This window comes from Microtus oregoni, unplaced genomic scaffold (genome assembly GCF_018167655.1).
Source record: "Microtus oregoni isolate MIOR12 unplaced genomic scaffold, Mior012 000002F_ref0000024, whole genome shotgun sequence".
NCBI classification, from domain to species: Eukaryota; Metazoa; Chordata; class Mammalia; order Rodentia; family Cricetidae; genus Microtus; species Microtus oregoni.
Window position 1 is genome coordinate 59,373,901 of NW_024543061.1, and position 26,638 is coordinate 59,400,538.

General features: G+C 41.7%; 1 protein-coding gene across 3 annotated transcripts; it reads right to left on the reverse strand.

Moving 5' to 3' along the window:
• Positions 1–2,309: 2,309 nt before the first annotated feature.
• Znf248 (zinc finger protein 248) lies at positions 2,310–26,638 on the reverse strand. Of its 3 annotated transcripts, none has more exons than XM_041644791.1 (6): positions 26,556–26,638; positions 25,831–26,096; positions 24,606–24,648; positions 11,610–11,736; positions 11,234–11,323; positions 2,310–6,435 (listed from the first exon to the last, which is right to left on the reverse strand). In XM_041644791.1, the coding sequence occupies exons 3-6, from the start codon at positions 24,618–24,620 to the stop codon at positions 4,943–4,945; spliced, it is 1,725 nt and encodes a 574-aa protein (XP_041500725.1). In that variant the 5' UTR covers positions 24,621–24,648; positions 25,831–26,096; positions 26,556–26,638; the 3' UTR covers positions 2,310–4,942. The 3 variants fall into 3 exon arrangements, with proteins under 3 accessions (XP_041500725.1, XP_041500733.1, XP_041500737.1); XM_041644799.1 differs by having other exon boundaries at positions 25,831–26,075; positions 26,556–26,579; XM_041644803.1 differs by lacking the exons at positions 24,606–24,648; positions 25,831–26,096; positions 26,556–26,638 and having other exon boundaries at positions 11,614–11,736.

The following is a 26,638-nucleotide window of genomic DNA, read 5'->3' on the forward strand; positions in this document are numbered from 1 at the left end:
TTATTTCTGTTTTTGGGACCATTTATATCAGATATGACATTTATCCATTCGTGTATACTGAACCATCTCAGCATCTCCGAAATAAAACCAACTTGTTCATAGTGAATGATGTGTTTTGGGGGGAAGTAGTTTATGTTTGTATGACTTTTGGCGATTTCATATTTGTATATAATGTGCTGATTATGTGTACCACCCACGATCTACTGTTGTCCCCATCCCCCACCTACTGCCTCCTTTTTTCTTCACAAGTCCTCCTCCTTTTATGCTGTTTTTTTTTTTTACAGGGCTTACAAAGGTGGTCACAGCACTTATCCTTCTCTTTGGTCCATAGTATTCCTTCGCGTATCTTCTATAGGAATAACTGCTGATTATATGATTAAAGCAGCGAAGGGAGGTTCATCCTAAGTTGGCAGCCAAACTTGGCGGTTTCCTCCTCATGTACTCTGTCTGGCTTTGGAGACATGAAGAGTCCAGCACTGATGGGGTTGTTGATTCTTCCTCTAGAGAGCCATTCAGTCAAGGCAAAGTGTGGGGCAGGGTTCAGAGTCCCTGCAAGGGGCACCGAGAAATCACTGCATGAAGGAGGTAAGGCTGGGTCATGGTGGAGACTCAAAAATATTGGACATGCCAGAGCACCGAGACATCTACCAAGAAGAACTGCACACAGGAAATGCAGCCAGCCCAAGACAGAGATATTATGTTGAAAGCAACAAGTGAGAGAGGTAGAGTCATACAAATCCTTTAAGACTAAAGTCCCAGATACTGGACATGCAGAGCTCAAGGATTTTGGGTCCGCCCTAATTGTTCCAGTATTTCCTCACCACGCCACCATTCCTCACTTCTGGAAAGGAATGTACATTCTGTTTCATTATAAGTCGAAAGTCTGTAACTTGGTTTGTTATTCTTTTTTACCTACAGGGTGGTCACACATAAGAGACTGCCTTAAGTCTCCAAAGAAACTGGATTTTGAGTAGTTTGGATGCTAAAGACTATGGGGTCTTTTGAAGTTAAGATTCATTTTGTAACATCTTGAGACAGCCAAATTCCAAAGAAACTGGATTTTGAGTAGTGTGGATGCTAAAGACTATGGGGTCTTTTGAAGTTAAGATTCATTTTGTAACATCTTGAGACAGCCAAATGCCTACAAGATCTAGGAGCCAAATGTGCTAGCCTGAATGAGAAATTACCATGGGTTCATGTATTGGAACACTTGGTCCATAGCTCGTGGTTCAGTTGGGGTGTTCCAGGCACAGGAAATGAAACACCATGTTCTCTCACATGTGGGTCATAGCTTCAAATCTTCTGCTACATGTATTTAATTTGGAGTACATGTGGAGACCAGAAATCTACCAATGGGCCATCGTAGGGTTAGAAAGCTCTTCCCAAGGATCATAGGTTTTTAGGCAGAGAATCACAGCTTCGCAGAGTTAAGCAAATGCAGCATAAACAAAAGCAACAAATCTTTACATCATTAAACAAATGTTCCACTGCATAAACAAAAGTAACGCACCTTAAAATAATATGCTACAACATACAGGCCTAGAATATATGACAGACTTTTTTTGTGAAGCAGGAATTTTGAAGGACTGTCCTATCGTGTTTTGGCAAAGTTCAGCAACTGCCTTCTTTTGTGTCCTGCTTGTTCAAGTTGGACAGCATTTTGTCAGTAGTCGAGGCAAGGGCAGCTTTTTTTGCCAGTGGATAACCCTGCCACAAAGGAAAGCAAATATCATATGGTGGTTCTTTGATGCCCATCTCCTCTTTTGAAGTAAACTGGTGCTGCCAGGAGCAGATGTGTCTCACTATCATGAAAAGCTTTATGTTATGAAAGCATCTTAAATGACATATTCTGTAGGCCTCTGAAGTGTTTGAAGATCATCTATCTAAAATATATCTTTGTTTGACATTGAAAACATACCTACATGACTTACAAGTTGGATTGTTATAGATCCAATCCTAAGTTGCATTTTTTAATTATCCCAAATACTTTATAATATAGTTTTCAAGGACTAGAACTTTACATTTTTAAATGGGCTGCCTAAATACAATACCTTACAGTAGGAAAATAACCTTAAATTTGTATCAAGACACAAAAATACATTAAACAGAAGTAGAAATATATACACAGGATAAAAAATAAACTCAGATTTGTGCAGAGACATGTCAGTAATTTATAGGAAAAAAATGCAATGGGACTTAACTTCACATAGCATATAACAAGGAACATCACAAAGATGTTTGTAAATCATGTACCTTAACATACACTCTGCTGCAAACACTTCAAAAGGTAGGCATACCTTCTATAGGACTCATTTTCAAAAGGGATTTATTCATATCAAATTTTTTCTCACATAGAAGCACAACACAGAGAAAATAATTGTTTCAATTAGTACAATAGCTTTATTTCCAATACTAAGAGGTTAGGAGTTTACAGAAATGAAAACCACTACACTGCTTATTCTGTATTTTTGGAACCTGGACTATCTCTCCACCTTCTCTGGGCTCACCTGCAGTTGCATCTAGTTGGGTTCTTCAAAATAAGGTACTAGCAATTTGGGCTATAATTGTGGTAGTGACAGTATCTCCTCAAAGACATTAGCTTGAACTGGGATATGCTAATCCAGTTTACATCCTTGTCAGAAGGAAAATGGCAACCTGTATGCACTAGTTTCTGTGTGTTTCAACATCCCTTGCTCCTGGACAACATTGCTAGAGTTAGTCTACCAGTAATGCCTTTTTATTTGAGGCATTCTATTTTCCACCAGAAAGAACTGTGGCTTTACAAAGCATCCATCCATCCATGTAGAAAACTGTTAAAAAGGACTTTTCTCCACAAACCATTCTATAAAATGTTAGCACTTGAAAAAGTGGTCTCTGTTATTAACTGGAATGGCTTCAACTCAATGTGTCAGACAGTCCTAATAATAAACAAGTAACAGGTATTGTTGAAATTAATACAAAGTCCCAGAAAGAAGTGGTGTAGAGGACTAAACAGCTCAGTGACACCACACCTGGGTCAGCTTTTTGCACTGTGTGCATTGCCATCGTTGGGTCACTGCCCTTCCAGACCACAGACAATGTGCCAATATCATATACAGGTCTAAGTAAACGCATCCAGCAGGTATAATATCTTTTCGTGTCTTTTGATGTCATCTCATGTTATAACAATTTCATCACTGAGATCTATTACAGTATTACACAGCATTTCCTAACTTCAAAAACTTGTCAGAATGGAGCTGCCATGACTAGCTTTGACTAATCTCAATTTATTTCCCAAAACATCTTTAGGCGGAGGAAAAAGATATAAAACTCAACTCAGCAAAGAAGTGACCAGACCATCTCTTAAAACTACTGATCAGTGGGTTTCTAGGAGGTTTTGGAAATAGCACAAAGGAGGTGGAGCCACTATGAAGGAGTCTATAGTTCTAAATGCAGTATATATTACTGAATTACACAGAAGTATGGTTACATGTAGCCATGCCTCAACAGATACACAATGAAATACCAAGGGTAAAAAAATTAGCATTTTATTATACACTACCATATTTCATTTTTAGAGTGCAGTATAAACATTTACAACTCATGTTAAGTCATGTAAATACCATTTTTATTAACAGCATTTATATGGTTGACACAAAGGTAGCTAAGAAAAACCCTCAGAAATATACTGCTTGATTTTTTTTTCACCAAATGGGTAGTTTGGTAATAATAATCACACCTACTCGTGGTCAAAAATAGTGAAAAGTATGTGACAATGTTTTGTGTGTGCGTGAAACAATGTCATTCGAAACATACTGGCCAACCTAACAAGAGAATAGAAGTATTTAGAACTAGACAATTCTGAGGTAATTAATAGGCTCAATAAACCATCTTTTGGCTTCTTTACAATAGAGGCAGTTTGGTAATGATGGCTACAGCCATTTTTATTTATTTATTTTAGGAACTAGAAAGAAGGATGGGTGATTTATACTCTAAGTCTGCCATATAGCTTACATGCACACAGCTTCTCGGAGGAAATCCACACCCTGACACATGCTTTGTTGGTTTCGAAGGCCAAGCTACCAACATGAGAGCAGGGATGGATGTGGTGGAGTCTGGAGAAACAGCAGCAGTAGCCTCACTCTGCAGCACTCTCCGCATGGAGGCCAATGGCACGCAGCAAAGGTAACAGGGAAAGACAGCAAATCATTAGGGATGACGAGGGCTGTTTATTTCCTTTGCTCTCCATATAATTTAACTGCAACTTCGTGTAACTTTAAACGATTGATTCACACAATTCTTGAAATTTTACCAATTATCAGTACTTTGAAGTTGGTGTGAGTTGCCTTTATGACATCACCATTTGTGTACATGCATATAAATATATTTACATATGCATATATGTAGATCCACATTCACACATATGTCCATAAACATACATAATCTTATCAACCTAAAAAGACACTGGTGGTACTTAGTATTGAAAGTATACCATAATAGCTGTTACACTAAGGGTTCAGTTTTTCCTCACATCCTTACTGGGTTCTAATACACAGATCAAGCACTTCCTAAAGTACATAAATATTACATTAGCATACTCACACAAGGTCTATAAACATAAGATGTTCTTTACATACATGTTTGATGCTATTTTCACTCACTTTTAAGTTTCATACTCTCCTATGAATACAATTAAAATTAATATTATCCATTATATTTAAAATACAATTTTGAAACACATTTGGAAGACATATAATTTAAACTTTATAGATTTTTTAACCATATGTTTATATAAATGATTTCCCCTTTAAAACAATCTTCTAATGAAAGTTTGTATTTTCTTGAAAGCTTTCATGTATTTCAACATAATGGCATTTTCTAGGACTCTGGTATTCTTTGGCAGACTCTAAGCTCACTTTTCAAACCGTACAACCGACTTGACAGGCATAAGGAAGGTGGTCATCTAGGAGGCTGCCAGAGCCTTCACCCTGGAGTGAATTCTCTGATGCTTGGTGAGCACCGACCTCTGACCGAAGGTCTTCCCACACACGTTACACTCGTAGGGCTTCTCCCCTGTGTGAGTTCTCTGGTGTTTAGTGAGAGCTGACTTTTCACAGAACATCTTCCCACACTCATTACACTTGTAGGGCTTCTCCCCGGTGTGAGTTCTTTGATGTACAATCAGGTTTGACTTCACACAAAAGGACTTCCCGCATTCACTGCATATAAACGGTTTCTCTCCTGTATGTGTTCTCTGATGGACGGTGAGGGCGGACCTGTGGCAGAAGGATTTCCTACATGCATTACATTCATAGGGCTTCTCCCCTGTATGTGTTCTTTGATGTTCGGTGAGGTTTGATTTGACACAGAATGTCTTCCCACATTGCTTGCATTCGTAGGGTTTCTCTCCCGTGTGCGTTCGCTGGTGGTTGGTAAGGTGTGGTTTTTGGCAAAAGGCTTTCCCACACTCGGTACATTCATACGGTTTCTCTCCAGTGTGCGTTCTCTGGTGCTGGGTGAGGTTTGATTTCTCCCAGAACATTTTACCACACTCACCACATTCAAAGGTTTTTTCTCCCAAGTGAGCTCTTCGAGACTGGGTGGGATGCGTTTTCTTGCTGAAAAGTTTCCCGTTTTCATGGTACTGATAGGGTTTCGCCCCCATCTGGACTAGCTGGTGTTTAAAGAGAGCTGACTTTGCCCATGCGTTGTTACTCACTTTATACTCCTGGGCACTCTGTCTTGAGTAAGCTTCCTGGTGAACAATGAAAGCTGGGCCATCGCAGAAGATTTTGTCATAGGTGTTCCGCTCACAAGGACTGCTCCTGGGAAGAGCTCCCTCATGTCCAAACTGCAAATCCACATGAAGGGACTTTCTACAAATGCTGCATCCGTGCGGCTCCATGCGCAAGTTTGTTTTCTGCAACGCACTGAGCCTCAAACTGTCAACGAACGTTCTTCCGCACTCAGTGTGTTTACAGAGCCCTGGCTGAGAGTGCTGACTCGGGCCCAGGGCCACTTCCTCATGGAAGCCTTGTCCGTTTTCATGACACTCAAAAGGCTGACCAGAAACTGGCCGTGTGAGACCCTGGCAAAGGCTGAGGCCACCCCTTTTCTCATTGTATTTATATGATTTTGCTCCTACGGGAATTTTCTCATGCCCAATTTTAAGGAGTGGTTTCTCACCTATATTAAACTCATCAAGTTTCTTTCTGGAATAGTTCTTTTTACTAATAATGACACCTGAAATATTCTTTAAATTCATTTCACATGAGTCACATATTTTGAGCAGAAAACTTGTTGAAGAAACAGGGTCCATTTCTAGAGTGGAGCTTTTTCTTGGGTTACCGCCACTGTCTACATGCATGAGCTTGTTGGTGAGAATGAGCGGCCACAAATGATCACCTTGATCTTCCTGGCTGCTCTCCAATAGGCCATCCACTTTCCATTTCCTTTCTATGAAGGAGGAAAAAAAAATCACCAAACCTTGTATAATACTTTAAAAAAAATTACTAGGGTTGAGGAAACACACAGAAAAAAGACACAAGCAGAGAAGGGATTTGGAAAGCTGAAGTACCTCAACACATTTCTGAGAATGTGTGGACTTTTACAGAAATCCTCTACTCTATTCTTTTGTTTTAGATTCAGTGTTCGGGTACAAACTGAATCCAGCACATTTTCTTTAGCATCCTGGTTTGTGGAAGCAGGAATGGGGAAGTGGGTGTAACATTTAAAACATAAATATAAACTTCAAAACCAGACACAAAAGGACTGGAGCGAAATGCAACTCACGGGAAACTAGCATGACTGCTTTAGCAGTCATCATATTCAAAAGGATAAGGTGAGCCCAACAAACAGCGAAAACTAGCAAAGCGGCAGCACAGATCAGTACACGGGGTTAAAGGATGATCTGCCCTGGGTGGAAACAAGGCAGTGAGCCTGACGCCCCACACACAGCACCGGAGGGCCCCATCAGAAGCCATGTTCTTCTACTCTATATGTGATAAACAAATTAGGGTGTTCTGGAAACGCCCACTTCTTCAGGCCCAAAGGATAGTCTAAAGTCCAGGATCTAGAGGTTCTTTCCTTTACCCTTATTTACAGGAAGAGTTTTCTGAAATGCTGAGAAAGCACGCTAGAAAAGGAGAGACAAATTCCAGACATGCTGCAGATCTAGCAGGGGAAGCTACCTGAGTTGTCATCCAAAGAACAGAAAATTCACGAAGGAGCAGTTGAGTAGTTTTAAATACACAGAATATCTGAGAAATGTAACAAATGAAGGTGTCTAAAAACGGTTTATACCAAGCTCACCTTATATTCTGCCTCACATGCCATCTTTCCACATCCGGCTTATTCTGAAACCCTCAGGTATGGATTTTTCTATACGGGGTGTTTAAGCCTGCCTTTATTTCTAGGTTTTTCATTTACACATAGGTTTTCTGCTTTAACATCTAACATCACCTGTGTTTTATTTACATGTGAGACCCCCAAATATCATATTTCTGTATCTGTTACTGAGACTTCAGGGCACTTTATCATAAAATATTTTGGCTATCCTTAACTATTGGTACTCAATGCAAGAATGCTAATTATATGCTTAATTTAAAAAAATCTATAGCAATCTACTGCCCTAAAGATCAACAATTAAAGTTATGATCCTAGCAAAAAACAGTTCAAAATAAAATAAACAAGCAAATAAAACTTTATATCAATTGACTCACATTAAGTGTTTAAATCAACATTCAATATATCCATTAAAACTCTGTACATGGAAGAATAGGGAAAAAAAACTTCTCTGTAGGGCTCGCTGCATATCCAACATGTAACTGTTCATCATCAGCAATGCTCCGCCCTCAACGAGGCACATCTCAGCCTTGGTTCTCTTGAGAACCTACACACCTTTCAATAAAATGCTACTTTACAGAAAAATGATAAAAAAAAAAAAACAGTAAAGAGAATGAAAACCAATTTCCTACAACATCCACACCACTTCAGACTCCACTTGTTCTGACCATCCCAAGCTGGTGTTCATATGATCCACTGTAACTGAAATAAATCCTTCGCCTAATGCTGCACCTCTTCCCAGGACCAGAGTCTGGCTCTTAGCCATTACTAGTCTGTTTTCTTTGCATCCTCTGAGGAGACCATCATGTAGCGATTCTGGAAAGTCATGACACATGGATTATCTTCAGTTCTCCCTGATGGGAGGACTCAGGAAACTGTGGAACTGCACACTAAGCACACGCAGAAACACGCTGCAGAACACTTCCTAACTGCACTAAGAGAATGATCCACTGAAGCCGGGACCATAGTTAACCAACACGACCATCAGAGCAAGAGGACAGCTAAGAGATCCTTCCTTTTGGAAGACTAAAATCTTAGTGGGAAAGGAACCCTATGCAACCTGGATGATCAGATCTGAGTTCTGGGCTTATAGCCACTAGTGGGTTGTAGAAATAAAATATGTGCTAATAATAGTAAAAATGCTCTAACTTAATGGATATAGTAAGCACACAAGGTCTAAACACCTCACAGATACAGTGTTACTTACTTGAAAAAATATTAAAAGGAAATGAAAAGTTAGACAAAGGAGAAACTATAAATATACTTCAAGTACAGAAAGGTGTGCGGGCTAGTTTTATGTCATTGACAGAGCAATGGTCATCTGCGGGGAGGGAAACCCAATTGAGAAATTGCTTCCATAAAGCCCCACTGTAGGCAAGCCTGTAGAGCGTTTTCTAATTACTGATGAGGGAGGGCCCAGACCACTGTGGGTGGGGCCACCGCTGGGCTTGGTGGTCCTGGGTGCTATAAGAAAGCTGGCTGAGCAAGCCAGGACGCAGCGCTCATCCATGGCATCTGCACCAGCCCCTGCCTCCAGGGTCCCACCTGTTTTGAGTTTCTGTCTTGGCTTCCCTCAGTGGACTGTGATTCAGGATATAATAAGCAAATAAATCCTTTTCTCCCTAAGTTGCTTTTAGTCATGGTGTTTTACCACAGCTAAATAAAACCTAACTAAGACAGCAATTATGAGGCTTAGTAAAAATTCTAGAGAACAAAAGAAATATAAGACAGGTAGAATAGAATCATGTAATAGACTTTAGTTTATTTTTATGGGCTACTATTAGGCTAGTGAAAAAAAAACCTGGATGTTTCATGTGAAAGGGGGGAATGAAAAAGGAGGGGAGATGAAACAACGACAGTCGGGCATGGTGGCACACGCCTTTAATCCCAACACTGGGGAGACAGAGGCAGGCGGATCTCTGTGAGTTCGAGGCCAGTCTGGTCTACAGAGTGAATTCCAGGACAGTCAGGGCTACACAGAGAAACCCTATCTTGTAAAACCAAAAAGAAAGAAGGGGAAAAGAAAAGAGAAGGAAGGAAGGAAGGAAGGAAGGAAGGAGAGCAGAGCAAAGAGAACAAATAAACCACAGCAGGAATTACACCAGGGTAAGAATGAAGAGTACATAAGACACAACTTCTTTTGCATGTGTGCAATGACAATCAGCCTTATAAACAGGTGTAGGTGGTTTTAAAAGAAAAATAGTGAGAGTAGAGATGAAGTCAGCAAGAGCTGAACAGATACAGTACAGGGAACCCATGGATGCCATGCAGAGGGTACGAGCTGAGCAGACGCCGTACAGGGAACCCATGGATGCCATGCAGAGGGTACGAGCTGAGCAGACGCCGTACAGAGAACCCATGGATGCCATGCAGAGGAACTAGTAAGATGGTAAGGTTGGGCTACACTTGATTCTTCAGAAATGGAACTGGATTTTGTATAGCTTAGGTTTTCTTCTACTTCTCCTCTAATGGATGGATTTAATAACTTTATGAACAAGTATCATCCCATGACTGTTCTGACAAAACCATGCCCTAGAAAAGGGACTGGAAAACTATGGCTTGAGGCACTTCCTTACAACTGAAAGTATCTTTTATGTTTTTAAAGGGGAAACAGTAGAAGAAGCAATAGGGATGGGGGTGGAGGGGAGAGGGACATGAGGACCAAACAGAAAAAGACAAAAGAGCAGCAGCAGCAATAACGACCAGGAATGCGCGGAAAATATCTACTGTCTGGTCTTTTAAAAGGAAATCTATCTATCTCAGCTTCAGATTTCATCCAAACCACATATAAAATACCATTTAAAACAATGATCTCTCTGCTACTGTTCAAACAGAGGCCTGGCACTTCAAGTTCTCTCTGTCTAGAATAATTTCCATTCATACAGTTTATTCTTACTCCCTTAAAGTATTCTATATAACACAGGCCTCATTCAAGTTTTCTCTGGCCTCTCTGCCAAATAGCATACACCATTATGCTGTCTTCCCCTCCCTGTGTGAGCTCTCTTCATCATTCTTACCACCAACCGACACTGTGTATATACACATATATGTATGCATTGAAGTATATATGACAATAAATAATTCTATCTACATGATTCTGTTCTTCACTGTAGCATATATTCTATAAACCATGGTATATTGCTCTCTTGGTGACCCAGAACATGACTGTAGCACAGTGAATGTTCTCCATTATGCATCTGTTAAGTGGAATATATGGAAGAACATGGGTATATGCTAGCTGACAAATGGTGTCCAAAGAAAACAGAAGTTGCATAATTTGTAAAGACAAAGAGAAATTAACTAAGAAAAATATCTAAGATGAAGCCAACTGACTTCGGATTTATAGGTAGAAATAAATCACTCCAAAATGTCTAAGCAAAAGAAAAGTATTTATGAACAAGACAGATGGGAGTAGTCGTTAAGGCAACAGTGGGAAGCTGTTCTTGGTCATTTCCAGAAGTCTGGAATTTCACAGGAATTGTGGTGGTGAATAGAAGTGGTCCCCATAGGTTCATGAAGTTGAATGTTTGGTCACCAGGGAGTGGCACTACTTGAGAGGGATTAGGAGGTGTGGCCTTGTTGAAGGAAGTACAACACTAGGGAGTGGGTTTTGAGGTTTCAGAAGCTCAAGCCAGGCTCAATGACTCACTGTGTCTTCCTGCTGCCTGCAGATTCAGAAGCAGAACTCTCAGCCACCTCTCCAGCACCATGTCTGCCTGTATGCCACCATGCTTCCAACCATGATGATAATGGACTAAACTTCTGACCTGGAAGCCAGTACCAGTTTTTTCCTTTATAAGAGTTGCCATGGTCATGGTGTTTCTTCACAGCAACAGAAACCCGAAGTCAGTAACCTGCCTTACCCAATGATACAAGGTCACTTTCCCTTGCCAATAGCTCACGACTGTACCTGGGTAGCATGGGAATCCATTTTCTGGTATCCATGGCTCTTCTCCTTGCTCTATTTTGAAGATCACATCTGGTTTAGTAACACAATACCCTGTTAAGACAAAATAATACAGGCTGGTGCACAATAGTTTAGCTTTGTGAACTGAAAAAGAAAAAATGAAGGAAAAGAAAGGCACAGCTCAGTTATGGTTCAGGAAGGTTCTCAGCATTCAGCGGAGAGATGAGACGACACCGTTGTCACAGCAAAAAGAGGTCAGTCATCTTAGACCCATAAGCCTTAAGACTTCTAAGGCTCAAACTGGAAATTACAAACATTCCCTCCCAACCTTGGAGATGTTTATGACTGTAGCCACTGAGAAAAAGCCCTAAACCCTTACCTACTGAGACAAAGTTGCTATAGTTCTCCAGGGTCACATCTCTGTAAAGCACTTTCTGAGCAGGGTCCAGCAGATACCACTCCTCCTTGGTGAAATCCACACACACATCCCTGAACGACACTTGCTCCTGCAAGACAATATTCTTCCCTGTATGAAGTCATCGGGACTGGGCAATATAGAGAAGATTTAGCACGAGTTTCTTTAGAGTTTACTGAAAAATAATGAACAGAACACCCCCTCCCTTTTTTTCCCGCTACACTATGTAGAATAAAGGGAAATATCCTGTACAAATTGAGATTCTGCTAAAGGTCTAGGAGTGTTTCAGCAGCAACACAAGTATGCTGAGGTGAGCAGAAACACGGTTCCTATTTTCAGAGTGCCTGTGCGACATGTGTGACCTGTATGGTCTGTGCAACCTGTGTGACCTGTGTGGCTGGTGGGACCTGTGTGACCTGTGTGGCTGGTGTGACCTGTGTGACCTGTGCGACCTGTGCGGCCCATGCGACCTGTGTGACCTGTGCGGCCCATGCGACCTGTGTGACCTGTGTGACCTGTGTGACCTGTGTGACCTGTGCGACCTGTGCGACCTGTGTGGCCTGTGCGACCTGTGTGACCTGTGTGGCCTGTGTGACCTGTGTGGCTGGTGTGACCTGTGTGACCTGTGTGGCTGGTGTGACCTGTGTGACCTGTGCGACCTGTGTGGCCTGTGCGACCTGTGTGGCTGGTGTGGCCTGTGTGACCTGTGTGGCTGGTGTGACCTGTGTGACCTGTGTGGCTGGTGTGACCTGTGTGACCTGTGTGGCCTGTGTGACCTGTGTGACCTGTGTGACCTGGTAAGAACACACACATGTACATTTATCAGGTGGACATTGCAAACCTTGGAGTAGACTTCACTTTTTCTTAGAAAACAAAACTTGAAATTGTTAAATAAATAATGATATTGTTACACAAGGGACAGGCTCCCACTAAAGAAAGTCCATGACTGATTAAAATGCTTGCCCTGGAGTCTAACCCCACAGGATAGAGCGAACCTCTCTGCTTGAGGAGACCATTTTCTGAAGTCTCTTGGATTTTTTTTTTTTTTGACGAGCACAGTAGTTTTATTAAACCTAGTAAACAGTTTCACGGTGTGTGAACCAATAGTCAACGAGAAGTAAAAGAAGTAACATAAGCAGACCTATATTGACGGTTATTGAAATGATTAAATGTGAACTTCAAAATAAATTGTGGCTACTGTGTTCAATAAAGCATGAAATTCAGAAAAAAATAATGAAAAGATGGAAGAATCCAATGGATAGATGAAGTGGTATAGTGTGTGTGTGTTGTTGGAAAAGGTTATGACAGCAGACCAAAGGCTATCATCCTCCCAACAGTTTTCTGCTTTCTCTGGTTCTCTTCCCACTCACACATTAGCACACAAAGCACTATTATGAGTGCCCTATATTCTCTAAAGCTGGTACGATTGCAAAGATGATGGGTAACTCTACTTTCACAGTGTAATCACCCTTGAATGGTGACTGCACTGCGAACAATCCCTGGAGGAGGACTAGGACTGGAGCCTGCAGGGAACAACTTTACTTGAATGACAATGTCCTCTGCTATAGAGTTTCATGGGGTCCCATTTATCAGCTTTTGGTTGACTACACTATCAGAACACTGTTCAGAATGCCCTCACCTATACCTGTTAGATGAAACCTTTTCCTCGAATAGGTTCTGGGTATCAAGTCTTAAGTTGAGGCCTTGTATTCATTTTTATTTTGGATTCTTATTAGAAGTCAAAGGGAAGGATGCTGCCTCATTCTCTGACAGGCAGCTATTCAGTTAGACCACTACTTGTTGAGGATGCTATCTACTCTGATATGTATTTTGGGTCTCTTTATCAGAATTCACATGGCTATAAGTCTATGGAATTTTATCTGGGTCCTCAATTTCGTTCCATTGATCAACGTGTCTATTTTAAAGACACCATTACATGACTTTTACTACTACAGCTCTATATTATAACTTAAAACCACAGATGCTACAGATGGCAATTCTCCTTTTGTGTCTGTGTTAATCACATTAACCCTATAATCCTCTTTGTTGGGTATTTGCCCTATTTTGGTATTACAGCAATACTGGCTTCACAAAAAGAATTTGGGCAAGACATGCTAGAGTAACCTTTAATCCTAAAACTTGGAATCAGAGGCAGGTGGGTCTTTGTGAGTTTGAGGTCAGCCTGGTCTACAGAGTGAATTTCAAGACAGCAAGATTGACATAGTGAGAACTTACCTCAATAATACTAATGATAATGATTATTATTATAATATATAATATTAACAATTATATTGTGTTGTATATAATATAGTTAATATAAATAATGCATATTATAATACATAATATTAAAATATAATAATTACTATTATAATTGGAAGGGTTCCATCCTTTTTATTTATGGAATAATTTCACACATATTAGTGTTAATTCTTCTTCAAAAATCTGTCAGAACTCTGCTCTGAACCTATCTGGACCTGTTTTCACTTGGAGATTTTAAATTAATACTCATTGGTTGTTAGGATCTATTATTATTTATCTCAATCTGATTTAACTTTAGTGGATTACACACATTTAGAAATTTATCCACTTCTTTTAGTTTACTGGAGTATAAACTTTTAAAGTATATTCTTAATAAATCTCTCAATTTCCTCAGTATCTGTCTTTTTTCTTTTTTATTCTTTTTATTGTGCTATACATTTTTCTCTGCTCCCTCCCTTCCTCCCCTTCCCTTCTTCCCTCTCCCATGACCCCCATGCTCCCAATTTACTCAGGAGATCTTGTCTTTTTCTCTTTCCTATTTCCATGTATGTCTCTTTAGGATCCTCTTTGTTGTCTGGTTCTCTGGGATTGTGGATTGTAGGCTGGTTTTTCTTTTCTTTATATCTAAAAGCCACTTCTGAGTCAATACATATTATATTTGTCTTTTGGGGTCTGGGTTACCTCACTTAATTTTTTTTTATTAGATCCATCCTTTGCCTCCAAATTTCAAGATGTCATTATTTTATTATTATTATTTTTTTTACCGCTAAGTACTCCATTGTATAAATGTGCCACATTTTCTTTATCCATTCTTCGGTTGAGGGGCATCTAGGTTGTTTCTAGGTTCTGGCTATTGCAAACAATGTTGCTATGAACATAGTTGAGCACATGTCCTTGTGGTATGAATGAGAGTCCTTTGGATATACCCAAAAGTGGTATTGCTGGGTCTTGAAGTAGGTTGTTTCCTAATTTTCTGAGAAATCACCATAGTGATTTCAAAAGTATCTGTCTTAACATCTTTTTTTCATCTGTAATTTTATTAATGAGTCTCTTCTTTGGATGGGGAGTTTAATTTGTTTAATGACTTGTCAATCATCAATTCTTTTTCAAAGATTCAACTCTTTGTACTTTTGTTTCTACTTTATTAATTTCAACGCTGGTTATGATTACCTCTTCCCTTCTAGTGTTTAGGGAGGTTGTTTAATCTTATTTTTTTCCAGTGTTTGTAGGTTCATCATTAAGTTATTAAGATCTCTCAGATTTAACGATGTAGCCACGAAGTGCTATGAACTTAGGATCACCTCCAGTGTGTTCCATAGATTTTACTATGTTGTTTCCATTTTTATTTAATTTTAAGATCTTTTGAATTTTCCTTCTTAATATTTTCCTTGACTCTATTATCGTAAAATAGTGTGTGTTTAGTCTGTGGGTCTGTATATTTCCCTTACTTTCTGCCATAGTTAGGGTTATTATTGCTATAATGAAACAACATGACAAAAAGCAAGCTGGCTTACACTTCCATAACACAGTCTATCACTGAAGGAAGTCACACCAGGCAAACAGGGCTGAAACCTAGAAGCAGGACCTGATACAGAGGCCATGGAGGATGCTGCTTACTTCATTGCTCTCCAAGGCTTGCTCATCCTGCTTTCCTATAGAACCTAGGACACCAGTCCAGGGAGGGCACCATCCACAATGGCATAGACCCACCCCATCAACTAATTAAAATTATTGCCTACAGCCAGATCTTGTGGAAGCATTTTCTCAATTGAGGTTCCCTTCTGTCAGATGATTCTAGCTTGTGTCAAGTTGACTTAAAACTAGTCAGTCCTTTCTAAAGCTGTTGCCATCTAGCCCATTCCATGTGGTCGGACAGAATACAGATGTCTCTTTCAATTTTCTTGTATTTGGTAAAACCTGCTTTGTGTTTTAAATTGTGGTTGACTTTGGAAAGAATTACATGTGCTGCTGAAAAGAAAGTGTATTTAGTGTTTCGGTGGTGTGTTCTACAGAAGCCTGATAGATCCATTTGATACGTTATTTAACTCTAATGTTTGTTTAGTTTTTGTCCAGCTTACCCATCCATTGGTAATTGGTATTAAAGTCACCCACTATTACTGTATTGGGGTTAATCTGTGGTGTTAGATCTAATAGTATTTCTCTTATGAAACTGGGCCCCCTTGGGTTTGGTATATATGTGTTAGGAATTATAAAGTCTTCTTAGTGGATTGTTCCTCTCATGAGTATGGAGCCTCATTAACCCTCCTAACTAGCTTTGGTGTGAAGTCTATGTTGTTGGATATCACAACACCTGTGCTGCCTGCTTCTGGTTCTGTTTACTGGGAACAGCTTTGCCATCCTTTATCCTAAGGAAGGGTCTGTTGTTGTGTGAGGTTATTGTTGGAGGCAACAAAAAGATGAATACTGTTTTGTAATCCAAACTGCAAGTCTGTGTCTCTTTATTGGATGACTGAGGCCATTAAGAGTTATTATTGGACAACTGTATGAATGTCTGCCATCTTGTTGGGGTATTTTTAGGCCTCATTTCTTCTTTGTGATTAACTCTTCTGAAACTGTTCCAGGTGAACTCTTTGGTGTGTTTACCCTCGTCTTCAGACTAAAGTATTCCTTCCAGTAGCCTCTGTAGAGTTAGATTAGCAGACATAAATTCTTTTAATCTGTTTCTATCATGGGAAGTTATTTCTTCTTCAATTTGAATAGTTTTGCTGGCCGACAGGTATGGCCTTTCAGAACTCTGAATACATCTTTCCAGGCCCTTCTTACTTTAAATCTCTCTTCCAAATAATCAGGTATTATTTTCATGGGTCTGCTTTATATGAAATTTAACTTTCTTCTCTTGTAGATCTTAATATCCTTTCTTTATTTAATGGTTTTAGTATGTTATAGGGAGTTTCTTTTCTGGCCATAAGTATTTGGGAAGTCTGTGGGTCTCTTGTGTCTAGATGGTCATCTTATTCTCTATTTTGGGGAGTTTTTCTATAATTACATTGAAAATATTCTCTATTTCCTAACTATGGTGTTATCTTTTTATGCTCATAATCTGAATGTTAATCTTTTCATGGTATCCCAATACTTTCCCACCTTCTGTTGATATTAATTTTTAAATTTATCACAGTCTATGACTGGATGATCCAGTTCCTTTACTCTGTTGTCCATCTTTGATTCTCTGTTTCACTCTGCTGGTAAGGCTCGCCACTTGTGCTTTTATTTGGTTTATTGAGTTTGTCAATTCCAGCATTGTTTTAGTTTGGGCTTTCTTCAGTAATTCTATTTTCCTAATTGAGACTCACTTTCTTTTCATCCATCTTTTTGGAGTACACCAGGCCTTCTTTGAATTGTTTGGGCTTATAATCACAGTTTGAACACACTTAATGTTCTTAATTGTCTGAACATTCTTCCAAGTCATTTTCATGATATTCCAATGCTTCCTCCGTGCTTGTTAGTTTTTATGTCAATTTAACACAAGCTGGGTTCACTTGAGAGGAGAAAACTTGTTGATACCTCCATAAAATCTGGCTGTTGGCAAGCTGGTACTGCATACTGTGGGCAGTGTCACCCTTGGGCTGGTGGTCCTAGGTGCTAGAAGAAAGCAGGCTGAGCAAGTCTGATGGAGGAAGGTCATTGGTAATAAACAAACTGCCTTGGCCCATTTTGATAGGCCATCCCTTAGGTGGGTGGAGTAGGCAGAACAGAATGCTGGGAGGAAGCGGAAGTGAGCTCAGAGGCAATGTTCCCCTCTCCAGGGCAGACGCCATGAAGCAAGCTGCCAGGTCAGACATGCTGAATCTTTCCCAGTAAGACTGATGCTACACAGATTATTAGAGATGGGTTGATCAGGATATGAGAATTAGCCTGTAAGGGCTAGAGTTAATGGGCCAAGCAGTGTTTAAGTGAATACAGTTTGTTGTTATTTCGGGAAAAGCTAGCCGGTGGCAGGAGCTGGGTGGCGGAATGCAACCCACAGCTCCCTACTACACAAGTCATAAGGAGTAAGCCAGTAAGCAGCACTCCTCCACGGCCTCTGCTTCAATTCCCACCTCTGGGTTCCTGCCTTGAGTACCTGCCCTGACTTCCTTTCATGAGGACGGAGTATGGTGTAGGAGTATAAGGGAAACAAACCCTTTCTTCCGAAGTTGTTTTTAGTTGCGGTTTTCATCACAGTTATAGAAACCCAAACTGAGACAGTGCCATTTTAGGATTATATCTTTGTTAAGGAGACATGCTGTCTTGGTATTTCATGTTGTTCTGGTTTCTGTGCTGGGACTTGTGCATCTGGAGTTTGATTGTTGGTTGAATTTGTTTGTTTTGTCTTTATTTTTTAAACTTAAATCACCCTCTTTCTTTCAGCAGTGGTTGTCTCCAATATTCAGTAGAGGAATAAGTCCTAGTAGAATTGAGATGTTATTTTCCTTGTGTTGGTATTTAGGACTGGAAGTTTTATCCCAAATATTCTTCCAAGGGTCAAGTATTGCCCTGTGTCAGCTAGGGCCTCCTGCATGCATCTGTGGCTTCAGCTGGGAGTTACACGACTCTCCGACTCTCCGTGTTCGTGGGCTTCACCCAGAGTCAAATTTAGTGCCTCCCTGGGTCTGAAGTTTTACCTAAAGCCACTGGGAGGTGGGGGAACTTCAAACAAGCCTGTGAATTGAGTTAAATCCAGTTCCCCATCCTATGGCCAAAGTTTCCTCTGAAGCCACTGAGCCATATGTGTAGTAATTAGGGCGGCGGGGCTGTGTTCCCGGCACCCGGCCGCCCACATGGCTAGCTCTAGCTTATGCCCCGAAATAATTACACGGAAATTGTATTCATTTAATCACTGCTTGACCCATTTCTATCTAGCCTCTTCTAGGCTAATTCTCACATATTAATTTAGCCCATTTCTAATCATTTGTGTGTAGCACCCCAAGGTGCGCTTACCGGGAAGATTCTAGCCTATGTCCATCCTGGGTCAGAGCTTCATCGTGTGCGTCTGCCTGGGAGCTGGGAGCATGGTCTCTCTGAGGCGTCTGCTCCAGAGAGGAGAGCTGTGGAGTCTGAGCTCACTTCCTCTTCCTCCCAGCGTTCTGTTCTGTTTACTCCTCCCACCTATCTTCTAACCAATGAGGGCCAAGCAGTTTCTTTTTATTTAACCAATGACCTTCCTCCATCACATATGGAATCTGCTATGCACCAAGTCAATTAAGGCCCTGTCCCCACCCTGCGTCCACAGCTTCTATTGGAGCTGCTGGGAGATGGGGAACTTCCTGACACCCTTGCAGTGTAACCCAGAGTCAGATCTGCTCTCTACCCCAGGTCTGCACCCTCTCCTGAAGCCTCTGGAAGTTGTGGAATTCTCTGATCACCAACAGGCCTAACCCTGGTTCAGGCCAGGTCCATACCCTGCATCTGATGGGAGAAAATCTTTTCTTATACATCTGACAGAGAATTACCATCTAATTCTAAACATCAAGAAAAGAAATTACCCAATTCACACTGAACCTGATAGAAGAGAAAGTGGGAAGTACTCTACAACACATGGGCACAGGAGACCACTTCTTACGTACAACCCAAGCAGCACAGACATTAAGGACCTCATTGAATAAATGGGACCTCCTGAGACTGAGAAGCTTCTGTAAAGCAAAGGACACTGTCACTAAGACAAAAAGGCAACCCACTAACTGGGAGAAGATCTTCACCAACCCCGCAACTGACAAAGGTCTGATCTCCAAAATATATAAAGATCTCAAGAAACTAGACCGTAAAAGGCTAACCAACCCAATTATAAAATGGGGCATTGAGCTGAACAGAGAATTCTCAACAGAAGAAGTTCAAATGGCCAAAAGACACTTAAGGTCATGCTCAACTTCCTTAGCGATCAGGGAAATGCAAATCAAGACAACTTTAAGATACCATCTTACACCTGTCAGAATGGCTAAAATAAAAAACACCAATGATAGCCTTTGTTGGAGAGGTTGTGGAGAAAGGGGTACACTCATCCATTGCTGGTGGGAATGCAAACTTGTGCAACCACTTGGGAAAGCAGTATGGCGGTTTCTCAGGAAATTCGGGATCAACTTACCCCTGGACCCCACAATACCACTCTTGGGAATATACCCAAGAGAGGCCTTATCATACAACAAAAGTATATGCTCTACGATGTTCATAGCAGCATTGTTTGTGATAGCCAGAACCTGGAAACAACCTAGATGCCCTTCAATGGAAGAATGGATGAAGAAAGTATGGAATACTACTACTCAGCAGTAAGAAACAAGGACTTCTTGAATTTTGCATACAAATGGATGGAAATAGAAAACACTATCCTGAGTGAGGTAAGCCAGACCCAAAAAGAGGAACATGGGATGTACTCACTCATATTTGGTTTCTAGCCATAAACCAAGGACATTGAGCCTATAATTAGTGATCCTAGAGAAGCTAAATAAGGAGAACCCAAAGAAAAACATATAGGCATCCTCCTGAATATTAACCTTCAGCAAGCGATGAAAGGAGACAGAGACAGAGACCCACATTGGAGCACAGGACTGAAATCTCAAGGTCCAAATCAGGAGCAGAAGGAGAGAGAGCACGAGCAAGGAACTCAGGATCGCAAGGGGTGCACCCACACACTGAGACAATGGGGATGTTCTACGGGGAACTCACCAAGACCAGCTGGCCTGGGTCTGGAAAAGCCTGGGATAAAACCGGACTCTCTGAACATAGCGGACAATGTGGACTACTGAGAACTCAAGAACAATGGCAATGGGTTTTTGATCCTACTGCACGTACTGGCTTTGTGGGAGCCTAGGCAGTTTGGATGTTCAACTTACTAGACCTGGATGGAGGTGGGGGTTCCTTGGACTTCCCACAGGACAGGGAACCCTGATTGCTTTTCGGGCTGAGTGGGGGGGACTTAATTGGGGGAGGGGGAGGGAAATGGGAGGCGGTGGCGGGGAAGAGACAGAAATCTTTAATAAATAAATAAATTAATTAATTAAAAAAAAGAAAAAGAAAAAAAAAAGAAATTACCCAATTAAAAGATGTGTGTGGGCTGAACAGAGTTCACAAAAGAATATAAATGGCTAGGAAACATTTGTCTTAAACACCAAAATACTTCACTACCAGGGAAAACAGGATTCCGCCTTACGCCCCTCAGAATCGTAATAATCAAGAATGCAACTGATAACAAGCCCAAGCTGGCATGGGCTTAGGAAAGGGGGAGCCTTATACTGTATTCCCCTCTGTATACTGTGAATACCATTGGTTAATAAAGAAACTGTCTTGGGCCTGTGTAGGGAATAGAGGTAGGCAGGAAATGCTGGGAGGAAGAAGGCAGAGACAGAGAGAGAGAAGCCATGTAGCCCCGCTGGAGACAGATGCCGGAACTTTATCAGGTAAGCCATAGCCATGTGGCGATACACAGATTAATGGAGATGAGTTAAATTAATATGTAAGAGTTAGCCAATCAGAAGCTAGAGCTAATAGGCTAAGCAGTGATTTAATTAATACAGTTTCTGTGTGATTATTTTGGGTCTAAGCTAGCCAGGCGGCCGGCAACCAACAAGCCTCCTTCTTCCAACATGAAGGTGATCTTAATGAAGTCTCCAAATAATAGGGGAGATGCAGTCCCAACTGGCCATTTCTTGTCACCAAACGAAGTTTCCAGTACTAGCACTAGGTTACTATTATCCTATGGAAATTCCCCAAAAGCCAGGTTATTGCCAAGACAATATGCTGCACTCCAAAACCTGACAGCAAAGTCCCACTGCTGATGACAACACCTGCACAACCCATGGAACATTGAGAGGTCGAGCTGGTGCCTACATAGAACCTTCACCCTTACATCCTAGTGTCTTTGGTACTCTGCAAGCTACCAAAAGAGAAATGTAAACAGCAACCCAGCCATAAACCCTTTGATTTACAATCTCTCCTGCCTGCACAATATGTTAGGGCAATGGTGGCACAAAGCTTGTGGGAGTAACCAATCAATGTCTGATTTGACTTAAGGTCCACTCCATGAGATAGAACCCATGCCCTACAATGCTTGCATGACAAAGAACCAGAGACTAGATAGCTGATGGAGGAAGGTCATTGGCTAATAAAGGAACTGCCTTGGCCCATTTTATTGGTTAGAAGATCGGTGGGAGGAGTAAACAGAACAGAACGCTGGGAGGAAGAGAAAGTGAGCTCAGACTCCACAGCTCTCCTCTCAGGAGCAGATGCCTCAGAGAGAGGCCATGCTCCGCTCTCCCAGGCAGATGCACGCAATGAAGCAAGCCGCCAGGTTAGACATGCTGAACCTTTCCCATTAAGACTGGTGCTCACAGATTATTAGAGATGGGTTGATCGGGATGTGAGAATTAGCCTGTAAGGGCTAGAGCTAAAGGGCCAAGCAGTGTTTAAATGAATACAGTTTGTGTGTTGTTATTTCGGAGCATAAGCTAGCCAGGCTGCCAGGGTGCTGGGGATGCAGCCCCGCCGCTCATATTACTACAGATTGGCGCCTATAGCAAACCAAACCAAGTTATATCAGGTAGTAACCACTGAGAGAGCCAGTGTCTATATGGTTTTACTTTAAAGTTTAAGAAACAAGGCAAAGAGTTACAGCTGAAACACAAAACTGGTAGAAGGCAAGGAAATGCAGGAAAGAACAAATATTTCATTAAGTATACAGCTCAGTGAATCTCTAGAGTCCTATACCAAAGATGCACTGTAGATTAGCCTTAAAAGCTCAGTAGCAGAGTACTCGTTGAGTGTACTTAAGGCCCCGGAGTTAATCTACAAAGGAAAGAAGAGAGGAGGGAGAGAGGAAGGAATGGGGAAGAAAAGGAAGAGAGAAATTCAGGGCTCCATCTCCATCCACTATCTCAGAACACATGTTAAGATGATGTCAGAGATTCACAGGTTAGCCTGCGTTTGAGAAGTCCTAAGATCAGCTTTGTAAATAAAAAAGAAAGGGATATATAAGGACAGTCGTGCATTTTTTTTAATTGAATTAACACTATAAAACACTTAAGTGGCTATTACAAAATGATTAACTATGGTAGGATGACCAGACATTTGTGTCTGGAATTGCCCCAAAATTTGCCAACTGACATAGCCTAACTACCTATAGAACATGTTTCATGCTCAGTGAAAATGTCTCAAGAAGAAAAATCACCTGTCTACAGGGAGGAGGAAGAGTGGAGTGGGGAGGAGTATATACCTTCATATCTTTTGTATCAGTCCTCATCCCTTCAGAATTTTACATTTTATTAGCACACTGGTCTAAATGTTAGTATATTACTAACTCAAAAACACTAAGAAAAAAAAAACAAGACACCTGAAACCCATAAACAAAGAGCAGAGGATCAAGGATGAAAGCAATGTCTGGGGAAAAAAAAAAGATGACTTCATAAGGGTCAGAAACACAAGTTTAGAGCACGATGTTCCAACAACAGAAAGCACTTTCAAAATGAGAGTCTCTCTCTCTCTCTCTCTCTCTCTCTCTCTCTCTCTCTCTCTAATATGTGTGTGTGTGCATGCGTGTGCGTGTGTGTGTGTGTGTGTATTTGAGTTTTGCTTTTTGTTGTTTTCTTAAATATTTTTGGGGGGGACAGGGAGAAAGAACATGAAGTTGAGTGGGGAGAATCTGGAAGGAGTTGAAGGAGGGAAAGAAATAAATAGAAATATATTGTATTAAAACATTTTTAAATAAAAAAAAACCTTTAAAAACAGTCCATTGTCAAAAGTACCAAATGATGCTGACAGTCAAGAATGGCAAAGGCAAGACTGTTCACTGACTGGCCCTGAAGACAATTTAGTGGGCTTTTGTAGAACTGACTCAGGTGAATGGTAATACGGTGTGGAAAGTCCTTCTGTACATGTGTTGCTTTCACTGGTTAATGAATGAAGAAGCTGCCTTGACCTGTGATAGGGCAGAGTAGAGCTAGATGGTGAAAACTAAACTGAATGCTGGGAGAAAGGAGGCAGAGTAGGGAGAAGCCATGTAGCCCTGCTGGATGATGGAACCTTGCTGGTAAGCCACAGCCATGTGGCAGTACATAAATTAATAGAAATGGGTTAATTTAAGACATAAGAGCTAGCCAATAAGAAGCTAGAGATAATAGGCCAAGCAGTGATTTAATTAATACTGTTTCTGTGTGATTATTTTGGTTCTGGGCAGCCAGGAATGAATAAGTGGCCTCTGCCTACAGTGGTGAGGGGATAAGGCCTTATTTTTCAGGGCGAATGTAAAGGAGAAATGTATGAACATAAGCTGCCTGCATGCACATTTGCCTAGGAGCACAAATGAGCTGGCTAGACATTTAGGAGAGCTGCTTTGAGACTACATGGGATGGAGACACCTCCACCTACTTTAGTGTTTGTTCCTGAACAAACAGGGGCACCAGAACAGTCTGCTCCAGCCTCAGTGTTGGGACTGACCTGACACACACAGGCTCTGCTCTGGCACTTTACAAGACATGGTTATAGGAAACGTATCGTAATCACCTCAGTGTGACGACCAGAAAACACAGAGCCGTTTCTACAACCCAAATACTCCCGTAAGCTTAAATATCTTCCATCTAATTCTGTCAATTCTCCTAATTCAAATTTTTCTGTGGCTGTACAATTCTGCCTATTTTTATATTCTCATTAAAATACACACACACACACACACACACAAATTCTTAAAACAAAATGGGAATAAGTAAGTCAAAAACTCACCTGGGATTTGTTCATTTTCTGCTCTGAGTGGAGGAGGGAAGAGCTGAGGGAAAAGGAAGAAGGAAGTCAGGAGAGATGTGGCCTGCCCTGCAGTTCCTGAACTCACATGTGGATGCAGGGCCATGCAAGGTGTTTTTACGTCAAGTGTGGCCCTAACATGTGTCAAGTTTAGATATTTTTCACTGAATGACTACAAACACCTGTTTCTTATTATCACCCATCTTAAAGAAAAATTAAACAGATGAGAAGATCTTTTTAATTCACCAAATAATAATCTAAAGGAGGAAATGCCATGGCTTTGTACAGACTGATAATCAAGGGGAGGAAGGGGTAAAATCAGGACATATTGTTTATCTGACACCATTAATCCCTGGAAGTCAGATAATACAAGAAAATTTGAGAAAAGGGATGGGATTTTTATTTTTTTTTAATTTTTTATTGAGAAAAAGAAAAAAAAAGTTTCCGCCTCCTCCCAGCCTCCCATTTCCCTCCCCCTCCTCCGACCCTTCTCCCTCTCCCCCCCACTCCTTTTCCCCTCCCTCTCCAGTCCAAAGAGCAGTCAGGGTTCTCTGCCCTGTGGAAAGTCCAAGGTCCTCCCCCCTCCGTCCATGTCTAGGAAGGTGAACATCCAAACTGGCTAGGCTCCCAAAAGCCAGAACATGAAGTAGGATCAAAACCCCGTGCCATTGTCCTTGGCTTCTCATCAGCCCTCATTGTTCGCCATGTTCACAGAGTCCGGTTTTATCCCATGCTTTTTCAGTCACAGTCCAGCTGGCCTTGGGATTTTTAAAGCAAGATAAAAATTTCAAAATGTGTCCCAAGTTGCTTCTTGCCAATTCTGTTGATAAGAGGCTTTGAATGACAAGTGACTAATGTACAACCATCTGCATCACTAAAAACAAGATATTCTTAGATTTTCGGGCTTAACGTAAAAAAAAAAAAAAAACCAACTCTAAAACTGAGTAATTCCAGGACTCTACACCATCCGGTGGACATTTATGGCCAGATAAGTATGGCCCTCAACATCTCCCTTCCTGCCACCTTTGGATGAGTCTGTCGGTGTCTAGAAACAGCCCCTCCATAGTTAACAAGGTAGGAGGGGTGCATGGGATGTTCAGCAAGGAGGGCGACAGCAATTCCGGACCTGTGGCTGGTGAGCCTTTCACCCCCAAGTGGCATTCCCTGTGCAGTCTGGGTGCACCCATCTCTCTTAACTCCAGCTCACCTCTCTCTCCTTAAACTTGTCTCAGACTTTCGGCGGGCACACAGTCTTCCATGGTTTCAGGATATTGTGTCATTATACACAACAAATGAGCGAATATCAAATTCAAAACGGGGATTCAAGTGTTTGAGGGGCAGAAGGCTAGCTAGGCCGGCTCTTTCCTCTTCCACTCCAAACACTGCGCCCTAGGGACCAGTCCAAAGGCCCGCGGCAAGGGTGGCCTCCCTGTGACCCTCACAGGGTATTTCCTGCACAAGAAGTAGTTGCAGCTTTAAAAAGAAAAAGAAAAAAAAAAAAGAAAGAAGTATTCGTAATAATCACATTGTGCAGAAAAGGTAACGGAGTCCCGAGTGGGTTATCCTGTCCCAGTAATTCATTCACTCGAGACCAGAGTGGTCCATCCGCCCCCACATCTCAGCATCTGGCCCCAGGAGCCAGAGGACGAACGCGTCGCAGCACCACGCTCACGCCACGCTAACTCCTCACGTTCCCTCCCTACAACCCCGCACCGCCCCCGCCTGCTGCACAAAACGCGCACGCGCAGCACCCGCTAGCGGCCCTAGGTTTGCTCTGCAGAGGTGCAGACCATTTGGACCCCCGCAGCCCGAACCCCGGCGTCCGAATGCACCCCAGACCGGCCCCCCGCGGGTCCCTGTTTGCTGCCGACAGCGGTCCCATGGCCCCCGAGCTCCCAGAACCCTCCACCCTTGCCGCCGTGTAGGGCTCACCAGCCGCTCCCGCAGTGCACGGAGCCGAAGGCCAAGAAATGTTCCCAGGAGGGACGCAAGGCCGGGACCGACCAGGAGCCGAA

Bases quoted from the DNA above. Each gene is read 5' to 3' on its own strand.
- Znf248 (XM_041644791.1), bottom strand. The intron at 11,324-11,609 runs GTAAGGGTTTAG...TTGTCTTAACAG, and splicing joins TAGCAACTTTGTCTCAGTAG to GGTATTGTGTTACTAAACCA. The intron at 6,436-11,233 runs GTACAGTCGTGA...CCTCCTTCATAG, and splicing joins TGGATTCCCATGCTACCCAG to AAAGGAAATGGAAAGTGGAT.